We start from the raw sequence: 17,353 nt of genomic DNA, 5'->3' as shown, positions 1-17,353 counted from the left end.
GGGAGGGACATGGAGCGTGGCCACGTGTCAGGGCCGCTGTCCGGAGGGGAAGGCCTGCCGTGTGCTGCTGTTGGCACGGCTCCTTGCTTTCACAGCGTCAAACTTAGAATCGCCTTTATATGTGCGTTCCTTCTTTTTCCACAGTAGCTGTTGCCAGCAAGCTGTAAACTACCCTATATCACTCAGATTTAAGAACCTAAACTTTAAAGCAAATTAAACTCTTGTTGACATTGTCATAAAAATCAGAATGGAACCGGGCAGCTCAGGAGAAGCGAAGTCAGTTATTTTTGTGGATTTAAGATTGTTTTCTGGGATTCGCAGGCTCCCAGCGCAGCGGAGTGATTTCCTCTTGGCAGATGGTCGGAGCAGAAGAGGCGGTGGACGTGGCTGGAGCGCGGTGGCCGCGCGGGGCGCCACCTGGGTGTTTGCTCTGGCGTCGGCAGGGGCGCTTGCAGCCGCCCTGGAAAAGCCGCGGCCGGGCGGCTGGCCCGCGTTGGAGGCGGGGTGCTGCGCAGGCGGTTTTAATGCGCTTTAGTTTGAGGAAAGAGCTCAAATCCTGTTGTCAGAGTCTGTCTGTTAACTCGGCCTTCGTGCTGGACAGAAAGCCGCGGCTGGGAGCACAGGTCGTCGTCCTTCAGAGCTCGTCCACTGATCAGGCCGCGAAACGCAGAGCAGCTGCCGCCCCCAGCTGTAGCCTGCGATGTTCTTGTGACACCGTCCTTCCCTCGCTGGAAACGGTGATTTCCACTGGATCACATGCCAGCTTTCCATCCTGCGAGCAGTTTCCTGCCGTGACGCTGCGGAATCACAGAGCTGCAGGGAGACATGCGGATAGAAACTCCGCGATGGGTGAATGTGACAAGCTGGGCGGGCTCCCTGTGGATGGGCTTTGACCTGGGCTCGCGGGCAACCTCTCCCCAGCACCGCACCCCTGCCCTCACCTGCCGTGCCCTCTTCCGCATGGCGTCCTGTTTCTCTCTGCTTTCAAGGCCAGGTCGGCTCACGACCTCTGACTCATAAACAGGCCGACATCCACCGGCCACCACAGTCGGCTGGAGCTGTCCGATCGCCACCGTTGCTAAGTCTTCAGAGCCGGCCTTGGGGTCACCCAGACCCCCTGGCTCCTACCTGCCCCGCCAGGACACGGCGACACAGAGGGCAGGAGCCGGGCCATGGGGCGCGAGCCTCGCTCCGCAGGCGGCGACCAGCACTTAACTAAGTGGTAGGAGGGTGAGGAGGAGACTTAAAAATGCAGGATGACATTCCTTCACGGAGCCCTTCACTGTCACTGGCTGGTTAGAGGACCCCCTGGATTTAGAAACATGTCCTGCTCACCACGGGGAATTTTACAGACACTTGTGGGATTTTTTAAGGAGTTTTCATCCCTTTGCTTGCATCAGTGATCTCCGCTGGACCAGGGCTTGCTAAATACACAGTGTTTTGATAAAACGTCTTGCCTGTGCTCTTGCGCAGGAAGCTTGTCCGGCAGCTCATGGAGCAGCGGACGGTGGCCAGCAGGGAAGGCGCGGAGCTCAGAGCCCCAGCTCCTGGCCTGAGACTCCTGTCACTTCATCTCGGATCTCTTCATGCCCTGTGACGGAAATGGGCCCCTGATTTATCCTTAAGCTCACTCTGAATCCCACATGAAAGTCCAGCACGCTCAGGCACAGCGACGACCCCTCAAGGTGCTGCCATAAGGCCTCGTTTATCTTCAGTCTGAGTTGACACTTACTGTGAACTAATGTTCTACATAGTTTGTTCTCTACGTACTGTTCTCTTTCTTTTTTTTTTTAAGGACATTATTTCAAGGCTTCTTCAGAAATCAAATTTAGATAAACAGAGAAGGAATTAACGCTAAATATCCAAACACACAGCTCCGCCCCCGGGACAGGAAGATGATGTGCAGGTTACTGTGGTTGTAACTTCACAGCTGGGCAACAAGTGCTCTGAGGCCTGCGGGGCAGACCTTGCCCAGACTCCACCTCGGTGAGGCTCCTGCAAGGGATTAATTCAACCTTCAAAGACGACAGAACCCAGCCAGTATTTGCAGATTGCTTGCTCTGCTCCGGCATCGCAGGGCTGTCGAGACACGTGATTGCATCAGACTCCTGACCCCTGCGAAGTTAGAGTGGGGTGTGGGAGAGCCGGTTAAACAGCTAAATAGTGTTTACAACATAAACAACAATTCAGGATGACAGAGCAGGGCTCCAGGCAGCACCCGATTGGCTGCCTAGTAAATTACGGAGGCCAGTGATCCCAGTGCTCTCGCTTTTAGGTTTGAGGGACTTAGAGATCATTTCAGGAAGGACTTTTCAGAGATGGGAGCTAAGCCTCAGAGGCTGTCTTCTCTACCTCAACTGGCGTCTCTGTTTCACTTGGGAAATTCAGTGTCACTGGGCCTGAGGCCTCTGCAGGACACATTTCCAGCCCTGGGTTCCACGTCTGTCGAGTTCGGGAGCGGTCAATTATAGAACTTCCTCCAGAAACCGGCCTGTAAGACCCTTCCCACGGGGATGTGCCCCTGGTGCCCCCCACCCCCCGGTGGTCCCCGGTCCACAGGCCTGTGCGTCCTTTCCGGGTCCTTGCAAGTGTCGTTAGAAGCGGCTGGGCCGGCCCTCAGGCTGAGAAGCGGGCTTGGGGCAGGGCGACTCTGCAGGGCTGCTCGTTTGGGTTAGCACCGGGGGCACGGCGTCATTACGTGAAGTCGATTAGAGTGCGTGCATGCCGGTCCTGCCGATTTGATTTAGAGCTAACGAAAGCCCCAGTAATGTGCAATTACAAGGAACTTAATGGCCCTTTATACCGAAGGCAGCTTCCATGGCACCTAATATACTTTGATGAATTGCTCATTACGTGCAGTGTTGGAATAGCTTCTGTAAAGATTCATAATTGGATAATCAATACAAAAATGCAGTCTTGGTTTTTGCCTTTTTCCTACCCCCAGGTCAGTGTGTCCTGAGGATTGTGGGGCCTGTCTCAGTTGCCCGAATTTTCTGACTCCTCGCCTCCCTGTCTCTCGGCCTGTTTTTTCCAAATTTGCTAATTTTGAGTCATTTGCCGGCTTGGTATTGCACACTTTCTTCACGCCGTCTGTGGTTTTTCTGTTCAGATCTTTACCGAGTGAGCAAACAGGATCTGCTGTCGGTTGCTTTTGTCAGCACTCAGAGGTACAGCGTGACCCTCAAGGCGGCCTCGGAGCCGTGGGGAGGGGCAGACTGGCCGCACGGAGGCGGCGGCGGGAGTGGGCTGGCGTCTGGTCTCGGGGGAGCGGTCGGCACGGGCTGGGGGCTGCCCGGGGGGCAGGTGGGCTGCAGGCACGGGCCCTGCGCACCCTCCGTGACGTCCGTCCTGCGCCTACTCGCGCCGGCCGCGGGTGGGGCTCTGGGCGCTTGGCCGGCAGCGGTGCTTGGTGCGCAGGTGACCCGTGCGAGCGGGCGGATGGGGCGGACCCGCGCGGGGCTCGGCAAGATTCGGGCCGGACGGTGGAGCCCAGGAGAAGGCTGGGGCCCTGCTACCGCGTGGCGGCCATGTCTGAGTCCGTAGGGACGGCGTGGGAGCCGGGAACGTGCACCCGCACCCCTGACGGTGCGCGGGGGGGGCGCAGGGCTCCCGAGGCCATGGTTTGGACCTTTTGCTGAAATTGAACTGGAGGCGCTGCCCTGTGAACAGCCAAGGTGTCCACGCCGCGCCCCCGCTGCCGGCCTCGCCCCGAGCCACCGGGCCCCGAAATTCTTAGTTGTCCTTCCAGAGCCGCCCCGACGATGCCGGGCCCGCACGACACCCACGCCCGGACTGTCCTCCTTAGCCGCGGAGGGCGAGCGCTGCTCTGGGCAGGGACGCGGGAAGGGGCCAGGGCGGCGTCTGCTCCCCACAGCCGAGGCCTTGCGGTCCCAGCGCTCTCAGAGCTGGAGCCCTGACGGACGCACGGCCCTGGTGGGCCTGAGGCCCCGCGCATGCGGGGAGGACGGCGGAGGATGGTGCGCTCGCGCGACCCCGCAGGGAACAGTGAGGCCCGGTCGTCGGCTCGCGGCCCTCTCCCCTCCCCCCGCGGCCTGTGCACCCTAAGTGGAGGTGGTCTCGCGGGAATTCAGTCTAGGAAACGGGGAGTTGCACCAATAATAATATAAAATACTGCTTTAAGAGCAGTATCGCCTGCAAACTATACCGATGCAAGTGACAGTCTCTGCGTGTTACTTCAGTTCTTTTCTCAACGCCCCGGAGGAGCCGGGCTGCGCCCAGTGGCCGAGCGCAGCTGTGCCCTCCCTGGGCTGCCCAGGGCCTGTGGTGCAGCACCCCTTCTCAACGATTTGAACGATAGCTTAGAATATTTTGAAGGTGAGAAAAGTGTGCTTTTCTGTCCACAGGGGTGTAGGCGTGGCCTTTACGGCAGCAGCTCTGGAAAATTGTCTTTAAGGTAAATCTCTTCTGTGGTACCAAAGGTTTCCTGTCTGCCCCCTGTCCATCCCCCAAGTAGCCCAGGGCCCCCCAGACTCTCGTGGGCTCAAATGCAGTCGCTGGGGATCTACTTAGAACGTTCAGTGGGTCTGGGTGGGCCTAAGCGTCGGCATCCTCCCAGCTCAGGCGGCACGAGGACCCGGCCTGGGCAGCGGGGCGTGGCCGGGGGTGGGGAGCGGGGGTGATGGCCGGGCAGAGCGCGGGGCCCTCGTGTCCCTGTCGCCGCAGGACCGTGGGTGCTGAGCCAGCCCGTCCCCAGCTTCTCTCTGATCGTGGTGCTGTTGCTGAATTATGAAAATTCCAGACGTCTGCTGGGGCAGAATGGACAGCGTAAAGGGCCCCGCAGCCCCTCACCCTGATTCAAGGCCGGGTGCGGGGGGGTAGTAGGGCACTGTCACTGCATCTGCCACCTCGTGCCGAGATGTTTAAAAATCAGTCCCGGACTCGCATCTTTCACCCTGTGTCCCTCAGACACGGGCATCCTTTTCGTTTTTTCCATTTGTTTTGGCTGCGCTGGGTCTTCGTTGCGGTGCGCGGGCTTCTTATTGCGGTGGCTTCTCTTGTTGCGGAGCACGGGCTCTAGGTGTGCGGGCTTCAGTAGTTGTGGCTCGCAGGCTCAGTAGTTGTGGCGTGCAGGCTCAGTAGTTGTGTTGCACGGGCTTAGTTACTCCGTGGCATGTGGGATCTTCCCAGACCAGGGCTCGAACCCGTGTCCGTTGCATTGGCAGGCGGCTTCTTAGCCACTGCGCCGCCAGGGAAGTCCGACAGGCGTCCTTTTAAATGGCCATTTTTTGACACGATCACACCTGGCGGAACTACCGGTGATGCTCGGGTGAGGTGAGGGTTTAGTTCAAGGCCACGGTTAGCTTTGAGGTGTGGTTTCTTTTCCTGCGAACCCAGGGTCTTCCTGTGCTTCCTTCACGAGCAGCATCTTCTGACCAAAACTGGCGCCACGTGGGGGGTCGGGTCTCAGGGGGCCCAAGTGCCCCAGACTCGGCGTGGGCGTGTCTGACCTCACTGTCCCTTCTGACGCCCCACAAAGTAAGACCAGCCACGTGGTGTGTGTCTTGGGCCTTAGGGCGCCCTGACGTCACGTGCCCGCCGCCAGAGCAGGGCCTGTGCTCCCGTAGCCGGGTGACGGGGGCAAACCTGCCGGCCCACGGTGGCTCCTCGTCCGCGTCCATTTATTCTATTTTATTTTTTAATTAAAGAGTGCTTTTAAATTTGTTATTTATCCAACTCTGTTAATTGTTGGAATAGGAATTTCATCACTGGGGCAGCGTGTTTTCTAGCGGCACAGAACAGGCCCTAGAAAAATGCTTGTTGGTGATTTAATGACCCCAGCGAGTAAAGCAGAGTGAGTTTGGCACAGATGAAATAATGGCGCCGGTCACATGGAAAGCATTCACTGGCACACACCAGTGGGAGGGGGGACGAGCCAGGGGACCCTCCCGGTCAGGTGGCCGCCCCCTCCCCACGGGCCCTGGAGTTTCCACGCGGGGCGTTTGCGTTATTTGGCGTATTCAGGCTAAATAAGGAAGCAGCCACGGAGGTAGGACAATTATTCTGTTTTAATGGCTGGCAGCTCCACCTAACAATGGTGTCCATCAGGGCCAAGCCTGCATCCAGCTGGGAGGGTCATATTTTATTAAAACCGTGACTTGTCGTCATCCAGTCCCTCCGCTGTCCCATTCTCTCCTTCCAAAAATAGCAGGCCCCGTGGCAGTGGCTTATTATGATTAAAAAGATAAAAATAAGTGAAGGCTGAAATAGGTCCAGGACACCCGAGGTAACACGAGAACTTACTTTTTAATGAAACTTGAGAAACTGTTTTATTTTCCACTGCTTCACAAAGCATCTCTGGAAAAAAAAAGAAAAGCAGAAAAGGATTTTAGTGATGTTGCAACTCTGCATTTTCAGAATTACAGCAGTTGTGATGCGCTCGTGGCAAAATCACCATTTTCAGCCCAGAGTCTCATGGAGGCAGCGCCTCCCGAGGTGGGTGGGCGGGGGCGGCTGGTGGACCAGATGCGGCCACACTGTGGACACAGAGGCCACCGGACCGGGGAGACAACTGACCTGGGCCCACCTGTGGGGAGGCGGACTTGCCAGGACGCCGCCTCTTCCCAAGACACTAAACACCCACACGGGAGCCACCGCCTCACGTCTCCTGCACCTGAGCTGACGCCCCCTCCCAGTGGCACCGGAGCACGTGCTTCCCTGGCTGTGCCCTGATCTCTGAATTGCGGCTTTAATCGTGTTGAACCTCGGCTTAGCTCACGTCCACTTTGCTCCCCGAAGTGAGACCTGAGTGTAAATGTGCAGTGCAAGCGGGGACGGTGTGTGTCCAGCACCTGGGGCATGTGTGTCCCAGCGGTAACGAAGTCACAGCAGTGACAGTCCGTACATCCATGAGGATTCTCAGCCACCACCAAAGGGCTTCCTTATCCAAGAATCGTTAGATCTGCAGGCTTAGCGCAGCAAATGGCATCTGGAGACTTCCTAGAAGTTAGCTCTTTAAGAAGAGATTTGGCCTGAGACATCTTTACTTCTGTCCACCTAAATTATCATCCTCTTAGGTTACAATACTAACTTCAGCCAAAGGTGTATTTTCTGGGAAAGTTAGCAAATAGTTTTTTTAATTATCTTTTAGTTATAAGAATGGGAAAGAATGTCCTTCCTGTTTTGTTTTGCTCTTCAAAAAGCTATTTTGGCTTTCCCTTAAAAATAAAAATGTTTTTGATGACTTGTCCTCTGGAAGAATACGCATTTTTCTGTCCCTCGGAGGAAAATGGAGTGGGCAAGTAACAGTAGCTTTTGTGCCATGCGTTTATTTCTGTAGAGTGTTTAATTTGATGGTGAGCTTTGACGGAAAGAATCGTGGTACCTCATGCAGCGTGTGGTGGTGTGTTGGAACGGGGATGGGGACAGAGCTCTACGGGGCCCGCAGTGGAATCGCCAAGACCTTCTTTGTTCCCTGGATTGCTCTTGTTTAAAGGACGTCGATGCTTTAAAGAAATGGTTCTCTCCGTGAAAGCAGCATCGCAGAACGTTGTAAAGCCAGAAATGGAAAGAATGACAGTATCCCTGCCGGGCTGGCTGGTTTACTAAGTAGCAGTAGATAAATACTGTTAGTTTTTAAAAATTCATAGTACAGTTCATTTCCTTATTGGAACTGACATAACTATTGGAAAAGAGAAGGATGCTTTAAAGTGTGTTGTATGTAGTTAAGTATGTAATCATGGAATTTGGCTAGTGTGATAAGCTATATCAACAAATATGTTTTTTTTTTTAATTCACACAAAGGTATTATTTGTAAAGTGTGGTCCTTATCCGAGTTAATTAAGCTTTTTTTCCTAAGCGAGGATTAAACAGTGTGGCTAGGTTAACACTGCTGAACTAGATTTCTTATTCTCTAACCTCAAGCCCAGGCCTGAGAAGCTAGGATGATGTCTGTGTGAAGGCTGGAAGGTTCTAGCACCTGCTTCTCCTGGCCCTTCCTTCCCCAAGCCCCACAGGCAGGGCCACGTCTCTGCTGGGGTCCCGACAAGGGAAAGGGACAGAGCCCGCCGCCCGCTCCCAGCCTGGGGCCGGGCACAGGCAGCTTTCCCGTTGCTTTTCCCGGTCGCCACGCACAGCTGTGTCCGATGAGAGACTAGCAACACTGCCGGTTCTCTGACCAATGAAAGGACATGGCTGATGTTCTCATTAACCTGAGAACCCTACACAGATACTGGTTCTGATAATAAAGGGATCCACACACACGTTGTCAGAAATAAGGAGACTGAAAGAGTTGAGGTGGCCCCGTCCCTCATCCCGCTTTGTGTCTTGTGGTTGAACCCAGACTTTGCATTAACTTCAGACCAGGGCGGCTGCCACTCACACGCCCAGTCGTTTTCTCTTTTTCCGACAGTCGGTAAATTGAAAGTTCACCAGAAGGTGCTAGAGCACTTCTCTTCCCTTTACCCATGCAGGATGGCGAGCCCGCTGATGGAGGCTTCTCAGCGGCCATCCTGCCACATTGAGACAGACCGAGGGGCTGCCCTGTCGCCAGCCCCTCTGCCCGGGCTGCCCCCTCAGGGAGGCCCCTGCCGTCCCCGCTGTGTGAGCACTGGTGCGTCTCCTGCCCTCTCTGGTCCCATCCCAAGTAAGAATCAGAGCAGTAGCTGCCCCCCAGAGCTGGGAAGATGCGGGGGCATGCCTTTCCCAGCACACAGAACTCTAACCCAGGAGGAATCTGTTTCTCCCTCTGACATGACTGAGGAGTTCCCTGATTCTTGGGGCAGAAAGGGGCCTTAGTCAAGCCTCCTGTTTTCACAGAGAAAACCTCCAGGCCCCACAGGGGCAGGACAGTCTCAGGGGGGCTTTGGAGGCAGAATGAGGAACGGACGGGTGGCCTTTGTCCAGCACTTTCCCCACAGCGTGTTCAGGGCGAAGGCCTTGTATCAGGTTTTCTAAAGGAAGGTCACAGGCTGCTCACACGTCTCTGAGTGATGGTTTGAATGATACAACGTGGACATGGCAAGAACTTAGGTCTGAGAGAAGTTGAAAAAGTAAAGGATGCTTGGCTTCGAGGTTGCCCACTGGCGTCGGAGGAGCCAGGGCCCAGGTGCTGCCCAGGGAAACCGGGCCAGGCCGTCTTTAAAAACAGCTCCACCTTGAAGCCCTCTGTGGCTTCTGTCGCTCCGTAGGGGTTGCTTTATATTTTGACTCTGACCACGTGCTGTCCTGTGTTTCCTGGGGTGTCGGGGACCTGCTGGGTGTCAGGACCCTGGGCTTTCCATCGTAGTCACTCTTTCCTCTCGCAGAGCAAAGTGATGTTATTATCACTGTGGTCCAAGTCCCGACTATTTGGAGTCGAACACAGAAGCATACATATCGCTTCTTCACTTAGAGTAAGGGAAGTGGGACTGCTGCTGATAAAGTCCTGGGACCGATAAGGCCGTGACGCTGGCTGTGAGGACCCGCCTCGGGGCTGGGAGGGCGAGAGGCCCCCCGCAGGCCACGGCCCCCGCGCTTCGACGGCCGCTGCTGCTCGGATGTCAAATCTGAAAACCAAGTCAAGTCGGGTAGAATAGTGAGAAGAGAAGCGTGAGAAGCCCGCCAGGTGCCTCGGGGCGGGGCAGCTCTCGCTCAGAGCCTCCCCGGGCTGCTCATGTGACAGGCTGGCGCGGCTGCGGCGTTGGGGTGACGTTCCTGCGACAGCGGCCAGCACGCCCCCTCCTGGCGCCGGTACCTGCGCCAGCAGGTTGGTACCGACCAGCTCATCTGCCGTCGGTTTTAGAGCCGGGGCCGTGCTGCTGGCGTGTGGCTCCCCAGGGCAGGGGAAATAGTCCTCGGTCACCTGCAACTTGTCCTCCTTTTTGAAAAAAAGTTTCTGAAGCACGTAAAAGCTATACAGGAAAAATGACTGAAAGAAAAGGTCTTTTTAGCTCAGACACAGCACTGTGTGTGTGGTGGCTGGTGGGTGTGTTGATGTTTTGTTCTGTTGAAAGAGAAGTGTGTACAGAAAAGGAAAGCAGTGACTGTGCCCTCGCCTCCCCTCGCCTCTGTGTTCCGACTGGCTTCGCAGCGGAGGACGTGAGGACCAGGGACAGAAGGGACCTGGGGGTGGGGGGCAGGCCCGGGAGGAGGGGACGAACAGGCAGGGGTCCCGAGGGCTGGGCCGTGCCCGTCCACCTTTCCCCTGCGCCTTCCCGACTTTCCCGGTGAGCACTGAGAAGAGAGCAGTTCACGCTGGCCCTGTGGATCTGCCCGTGGAGCCGGGAGGGAGCAGCCTGGAAGCTCCCAGAGCCGCGGGGCGTGCGGCCCCAAGTCCCGATCTCAGCTTCTCGCCTGTCACTCAAGGGCAGCGGCCCCGTTCCCACTGGCCAGGCCTCCATCGTCACACTGCCTGCCTTGTCTTTCTCGAGGGGTTGCTGCAGAATGAAGAATGATGCACGTGCGAGGGCTTAGAAATGAACGCTGAAGGCTGCGGAGGTGTTGGGTAAATCCGTGGTTTGTTCGTTCCTTAAGATATGTCTTGAGATCCTTAGTTTAGCAGTCAGAAACCAAGCACTCAGAAACGTGGGAGCACTTTGCTTAAAGGTTAGGCGTCGAGAGGGGAGAAATACATAAAAACTGTTTGGACTCACAGTTCCTTTTAGGTTTGCACTGTTCTCAAGATAGTCACACAAAACCCACACGTGAAACCTGAGAGATGAACCATGGATGTTTCACTACAACGTGAAGCTCTGACGCCAACTGTTCTCAAAGGGGGGCCCAAAAGAAGAAACTCAGATATGAAAGTACAAATACTTTACTTTAAAAAGGACGTTTCACCTTATTAGTTAATTTACATGCTCATTTACGAATAGCAGAGACATCTTTCTATAGTGTCAGGAAGGATATTTACAAATGTCGTGCAAGTACAGGTGAAAAGCTACGCCTGTACTTTGTACATGTTAGTTTTGGTATTTTAAAAAATGCTGACTTCCTTTTCTCTCAATTCCAGATTTATATAGAGAGGTGGATTTGTGTGTGTGTATCAGATATACACATAACACCCTGCGTACATGCCCCAGATTGAAACAACAATTCAAACTGCCACATGAGTTTTAGAAAAAAAACAAGAGTTTCCACCTTAGGAGCATTTTAGAGAAAAATTAAATATAAGGGAAAAAACCCTTCTTATTAAATTGTGGTATAACAGCTCACCACATCCTGTTGCAAGGACATCTGACGTGAAGCGGAGCAAAGGTTCCTCTTTCAGGTTCCTGACGATCCGTGAGGGTCACATGTTACCTGCAGTTCAAAATACTTCTGTAAAGATAAAAAAACCTCTGTGTCGGTGGAAAAGCTGAATAAGAAGATGGAAATTATCAGTAGAGAGAAGACATTGTGGGAAATCGTAGGTGTCATCGGCACAACCATATCAAAGAGAGAAAGCCACCCCCAAAATAACCCACACAGAGCCCCGCGGCCGGGACTGATACGGGCTCGGACCCATGACCTCACGGAGGGAAGATAGGATGTGGCTGGGAGGCGGCGGGGCCCCAGGACCCTGTGCTTCGCGCCCTCGCCCACCGTCAAAGGCCCCTCCACCTCAGCAGCCCTTCCCTGATGTGGTCTTTCTTTATCCATCTGTGAAATGGGACCGTCATGGCTTCCCTACAGGGTTCCTGTCCAGAGTGTGTCTCTGGAAGAGAGTGAGGTCTGGGCGTCCACCCTCAGCCGTGTGGACGCTGTGTGAAGCGTCATCTGCCATGGGGCTCCTGGCCGTCCAACTTCACTTTGGGCAGCTGCCCGGCTCAGGCCCCGCGGCGCTCGGGGAAGATGCTGGAGGATGTTTGTGCGTGTGGGGTGGTTCTTGAGTCTGTTCCTAAAAGGAATGAAACCCTGTGACTCCAGCCTGACCTTGCCAGGTGTGGACAGCAGTGGGTCCAGCTGACAGGTTGTCCTCAGGGAGGCTCGTCAGATACCACTGACCCGCCGTGATGGGCAAGAGCTTCGGCTGCCCTGGCGCATCCCGTGCCGCTCTCCTGAGGGCTCCCGACGGGGCCAAAGGAGGACAGGGCCGAGCCTCACTCAGAGAGTAGCCACGCCATGGCCTGCGTCCGGGCCCAGAATGTCCAGGACACATCGAGCAATGGCGCCCCCTCCGAGGTTCAGGTGCCCCAGTGGGTAGTAGGGGGAAGCCCACTTCTGAGGCTCCTTCCCCTTTTCTCTTGTCAGACAGATGTTATTTTTCCTGTGGTCTGCATAACCCTGAGTAACTAAAAGATTCGCAGCTACTCTGCTGCTGCCTTACTACCCCTCAGGCCTCCCTCCCAATTCCCCTCATTATTACTCCTCAGGCCTCCCGCCCAATCCCCTTCATCATTACCCCTCAGGCCTCCCTCCCAATACCTGTCATTATTACCCCTCAGGCCTCCCTCCCAATTCCCTTCATTATTACTCCTCAGGACTCCTTCCCAATTCCCTTCATCATTGCCCCTCAGGCCTCGTTCCCAATTCCTGTCATTATTACCCCTCAGGCCTCCCTCTCAGATCCCTTCATTATTACCCCTCAGGCCTCCATCCCAATTCCCTTCATTATTACTCCTCAGGTCTTCCTCCCAATTCCATTCATTATTACCCCTCAGGCCTCCTTCCCAATTCCCTTCATCATTACCCCTATGGCCTCCCTCCCAATTCCTGTCATTACCCCTCAGGCCTTCCACCAATTCCTGTCATTATTAACCCTCAGGCCTCCCGCCCAATTCCTGTTATTATTACGCATCAGGCCTCCCTCCTAATCCCCTTCATTATTACTCCTCAGGCCTTCCTCCCAATTCCCTTCATTATTACCCCTCAGGCCTCCCGCCCAGTCCCCTTCCTCATTACCCCTCAGACATTGTTCTGCCCCTCTTGCTGGTCTTACTAGAATCAGATTTCTGCTCTGGGGCTCTCATTGTCCTGAGCCCTAGTGGGAGGGCATACCCCAGCTCTGTGAGGCGCGATTGAACTCTCGCGCCTCCTCCCCATGGGCCCTGCCACTGCTCCCACCGTGCAGGGCCTGCTGTGAGGTTTTGACTCCAATTTCTCTTCTGGGCGGAGGTGGCCCCACCGCCTCCCTCCCCCCTCCCAGTAGCACCTGCCACCCGGTGGGAGGGACTCTGGCCCATGTGTGGCCCCAAACCTTTCGCTTTTCTCAGAACCGGTTAGGAAGCCCTGCTGGGCCCACGGCCTAGGCTGCTTTAGGACAAATGCGGTGGTGGCCACGAAAGCACCTTGTAAACTGTCGCTTGCTGAGTGAAAACAGGGCGTAGGGCTCTGTGGTGCCAGTGCTGTCACACCTCGTGTGTGGGTCCCCCCACACACACCTTGTATCTTTCTAGTATGTTCCACACACTTGGCCTGAGACAGAGACACCCTGCGTGCAGGTGCGGCCTGTCCTGACCCAGACCAAACCCCCAAGAGACCGGGACGTTGTGAGTGTTCTTGTCAGAATGTTCTTTCATGGCGACGTTCCGCGAGGTGTGGACGGAGAGGAGCTCTGGCCCTGATGGCCCGAGTCCCGCCACCCCATGCCCTGGGCGGCCGAGTGGCACAGAGGCGGCCCACCACCCCGGAGCTGCCCGCGCCCTGGGCCTCGTCCTGGCCTCCTTGGTGGCCGGGGAGCCACTTGGCCGGGTGAGCACAGTCCCTCCGCTGTTTACCGTGCGAGGCTGCAGAGGACGTGTGGTGCACGTCAGGCGGCCGTGTCGGTCAGGCGTGTCCCCTGCAGGCCGCTGCCCGGCGCCCCCTTCCCGCGTGCTGGCGGCCCCTCGGGAGGAGCCCGGGTCTGGGGTCCGCAGGGCGGGCTCCTGACTGAACCAGGGCCAGCGCGTTCTGTTATCAGTTCCCGTGACACAATTCCTGGTTCCCCCGCTGGGCCTTATTATTGTTATTCTTAAAAATAGTTGGGGGGGGGGGTGTTGAAAGGCAGTTTAGGGAAGGGAGTGGGCTCGGGAAACACACTCCACTAATTGCTCCAGGAAGCCGCCCTTGGCTGGGCGGGGGCCCTGCAGAAACACACGTTTATCTGGCAGTAGAGGGAGCCCAGGCAGTTCCGTGACGCAAGCACGTCCCCACCTCTGCGCCCTGCGAGCGGTGGTGACAGCCTCTGGGCAGCATTTCCCCATCTGGTGCCGTGATGGGGGCAGATGCCGTGCAGGTCACTCCCGTGGCCTTCGCCAGCTCCTCTCACTTCCCCTCCGGCTGCCAAAAATCACAGGCCGATCGTGGACACGAACAACGGGACAGACGTGAAGGAAGAGCCCCGAACAAAGGGAGGCCCAGGCCCGGGAGGCCAGCGCTCCTCCCCGAGCTGCCCTGGCCCGTCTGACCACGAGGCCACGGAGAGGGGCCCACGGGGCGAGGACTTCACCGGGGTGCTTCCGCCGCAGGGTTTATCTTTTGTTTTCGCAAACCTGCGGGAGCACAGGCTGCGCACCGGCGCCTGGGTCAGTTGTCGGGACCTGAGGCCGAGGCCTAACTGGTGTCTGGAATCACAGTGCCGGCTCCCGGGCAGCTGTGTCCTGCCGGCTCAGGACACCTCATCCTCTGGGGACACCTTTTCACAGGCTGAACATAACTGACTGATGGAATTTCTGGTGGTTTATGTAAGCTCGTGTGCAGAGTCCTGTCTCTCTAATGCTCTCTATTTTTGTTTTCTTGCAGTAAACGAGATAATACGAAACGACCTCTCCAGTACCAACCTCCACTCGTAGTCGGCAGTTGGGACTCTCAGAAGCTGCGTGGTGTTGATTCGACGGTGACAACTGAGTCAACAGACTGAACTCACACCTGGTACCACTCGGAACTTCCACCTTAGTGAAGGCTTAGATCATTCGTACAAAGAAGTAGCTCAAGGAAGGAAGAAAAGACCACTCCATCTTCTGAAGGAAAGTCATCTCAAGAAGGAGACGAAGGTGGGTGGGTAGGGGAAGCACAGAAGACAGACCGTGTGATGCGCCCCTCGTGACCGCAACCCGACGTGGCAGCCTGACCCCAAGCGTACCCTTCAGGCACCCCTGCATTTCATACTGGAAGTGCCTTATTCAAGCAGACCGCAGCAGCCGGGCATCATGGGATTGAGCATTGAACTGGCTACCAGGAGAGTATCTGTAAGAGCAAAAGCTGTAAAGACGTTTCGTCATGAGGCTTCATCCTATGTATAAATTAAGAGAATACTGGCTAGCCGGGCATGGTGAGGAAAACCTAACACGTTTCCTACTTTCTTCACCTTTTCCTGGGCTGTAATACACAATTCTGTTGCCTTACTCGGTGCATTTCAGAACTCTTCCAAGGTGTCATCTCAGCTCTTTCATGACTGCCTTCCCTACCCTGTGTTACTCAAGCCTTAAGGCTGTTCATTATAGCATGTTAGGATTTTGTTTTTAATCTGGCTTCGAACATAGCACAGGTAAGTTGAATAGCACAAGGTAGGTTACTGGACAAAAAAAGAAATCTATCTGTCTCGGGATGGATCTTGCATTTGCATGTGTGCACATCTATAGCCGTGTATTTATGTGTGAACATGACGGAGGTGGTGATACTCACTCTTCGCCCAGTGAGGGCGTCCATGTCAGCAATAACCAGTATCCATTCTGGAAAATTCACCTGAGGCTCCAAACCCAGCTTCCCAGCCACTTCCGAGGGGGCGTCACCCACCCCCCGGGAGGTCTGTGTGTTTTCCTCTCCTGCAGTTAACCAAGCACTTTAAAAGCCGGGAGAGGTGCGTCCACAATACCGTCTGTTACCAAACAGCAAAATTGGAAAGAAACTATAAATAACGTTACAGAAGGAGTGTAATATATTTGTTCAGCTGTAAGATTATTATTTCACAGAAGCCTTATAACTCTGCTTCATCTAAGGAAACGATAACCAAAAACAGCGTTTAATATGTGGTGACTGTAGTGTGTTTCCAGACTAGTTACTGTTACCAGATAGGTTAGTGTGAGCTTTACTACTGCATTTTGTACCCTTAACAGCTTAGTACGCGTTATTGCTAGCAGTGACCTGTCGTTTCACGTAACCAAAAAGCATGGTTTTAACGAAAACATGTTTAACCTGATGACCGTGCCTTAGGAACTCACGCCCCCTCCTGGAACTCCGCCCAATCGGCACCCTCGGGGGAGGTGACAAGTCCTGTCACCAGACTCGGCGTTTTGGTGGGGAAAGCGCTCTCCCACAGAAAGAATTATTTTAAAAATGTTCTTCTGTACGATCATGTCTTACTTTTTTTTTAAGTCACAGAACCGAAAATCTGAAAGCCATATTTGTAACATTTGCACATTACTGTGAAGAGCTGAAGATATATGGCTTCGTGTACATATGACCCTGCCTCCCCGCCTGAAGCCCTGCCCTGCATTTAGCCTCCTAGGAGTTGCATGAGACATTTCTCGGGAGACTGTCCTATGGAAAGGAAGTGTTTGATACTGTGTTAGCTCTCTTTGTAGTTAGAAAATCGATTCAATAAAGCAATGTTTTTTTGCTGGACAATCTTAGTTTGAGAGTGATTCATTCCGCGTGTGGAAAATCCTTCTCTGTTCTTAAGCGCGTTCTCTGCTGTAGGTCCGTGTACTTCTGTGTCTGTAAGAGGGGCTTCCCGCTGAGCAGTGTGAGGGGTGTGTCTTTCCTCCTTCCACGTCGGGGAGGCCGTCAACGTCTCTGCCCAGAGACGGAGCCTGGCGAGGCCTCCCACGCTCGCAGGAGCTCACAGGAGACCCGCCATCGCCGTACGGGACGAGGCGACTGGCCGCCTGGCTTTGCCGTCTCCTTCTACTTCTTGCAGCACCCTCCCTGCCCCTACCCCCAGCCCCTGCCTCAGGCTTGGGTGGGAGAATAGCATCTAGTTGTTGATAAAGCAAGCGTGACACCTGGAGCTTCTCTAGGGATGAGTGCCCTGAATTATGGAAACAATATTTTGCATTCAGGACTTTCAAACCGCAAGAATTCCTGTTTCTCTGGCCAGAAGGTTTACAGATTAAGGTAAAATCCTAGAAGAATCTCATCAACGCAGTTAGCAACAGACTCTCCCAGCCCGTTTCTGTGCCGACGCATTTGAAGGGAACCCAACGATAATGTCCACAGGAGCTTGGGGAATCGGGGACACACGCAGAGGGCCTGGTGGGGTTGTGGACAAGGTACCCTCGAGCCCCCAGGTCCGGCTGGAGAGCTGGGCCCCAAAGGGAGTCCCGGAGCCTGGGGGCGCAGAGGAGGGCAGAGCTCCCGCCTGCCCCACTGAAGAGTGTGCTGGAGGCTGTTTCAACGTGAGTTTTTACGAGCCCACCCCCATTCCCAACAACAGCGTTTTATATTCCAGAAATAAAAATGCACATTTATAAAACGATGGTTTCTGCAGAGGAGGCTGGGCTTCTGCGAATACGCATTT

At 54.9% G+C, this 17,353-nt stretch overlaps 1 protein-coding gene across 4 annotated transcripts in view; it reads left to right on the top strand.

Annotated features, from left to right (window-relative positions):
* Nucleotides 1-14,726, top strand: part of NFATC1 (nuclear factor of activated T cells 1) — a gene marked incomplete at both ends in the record, with an annotated part of 99,085 nt that extends 84,359 nt beyond the window's left edge. For all 4 annotated transcript variants that reach the window (XM_082853148.1, XM_082853145.1, XM_082853149.1 and 1 more), the window contains one exon: nt 14,638-14,726. In XM_082853148.1, the coding sequence (XP_082709274.1) occupies nt 14,638-14,687 (50 nt within the window). The remainder of the gene's footprint in view (nt 1-14,637) is intronic.
* Nucleotides 14,727-17,353: the final 2,627 nt, after the last annotated feature.

Source organism: Leucopleurus acutus (genome assembly GCF_964270905.1).
Source record: "Leucopleurus acutus genome assembly, chromosome: 13".
Lineage (NCBI taxonomy): Eukaryota > Metazoa > Chordata > Mammalia > Artiodactyla > Delphinidae > Leucopleurus > Leucopleurus acutus.
Note: the sequence above shows the minus strand (reverse complement) of the source record. Positions and strands in the feature narration are given on the sequence as shown.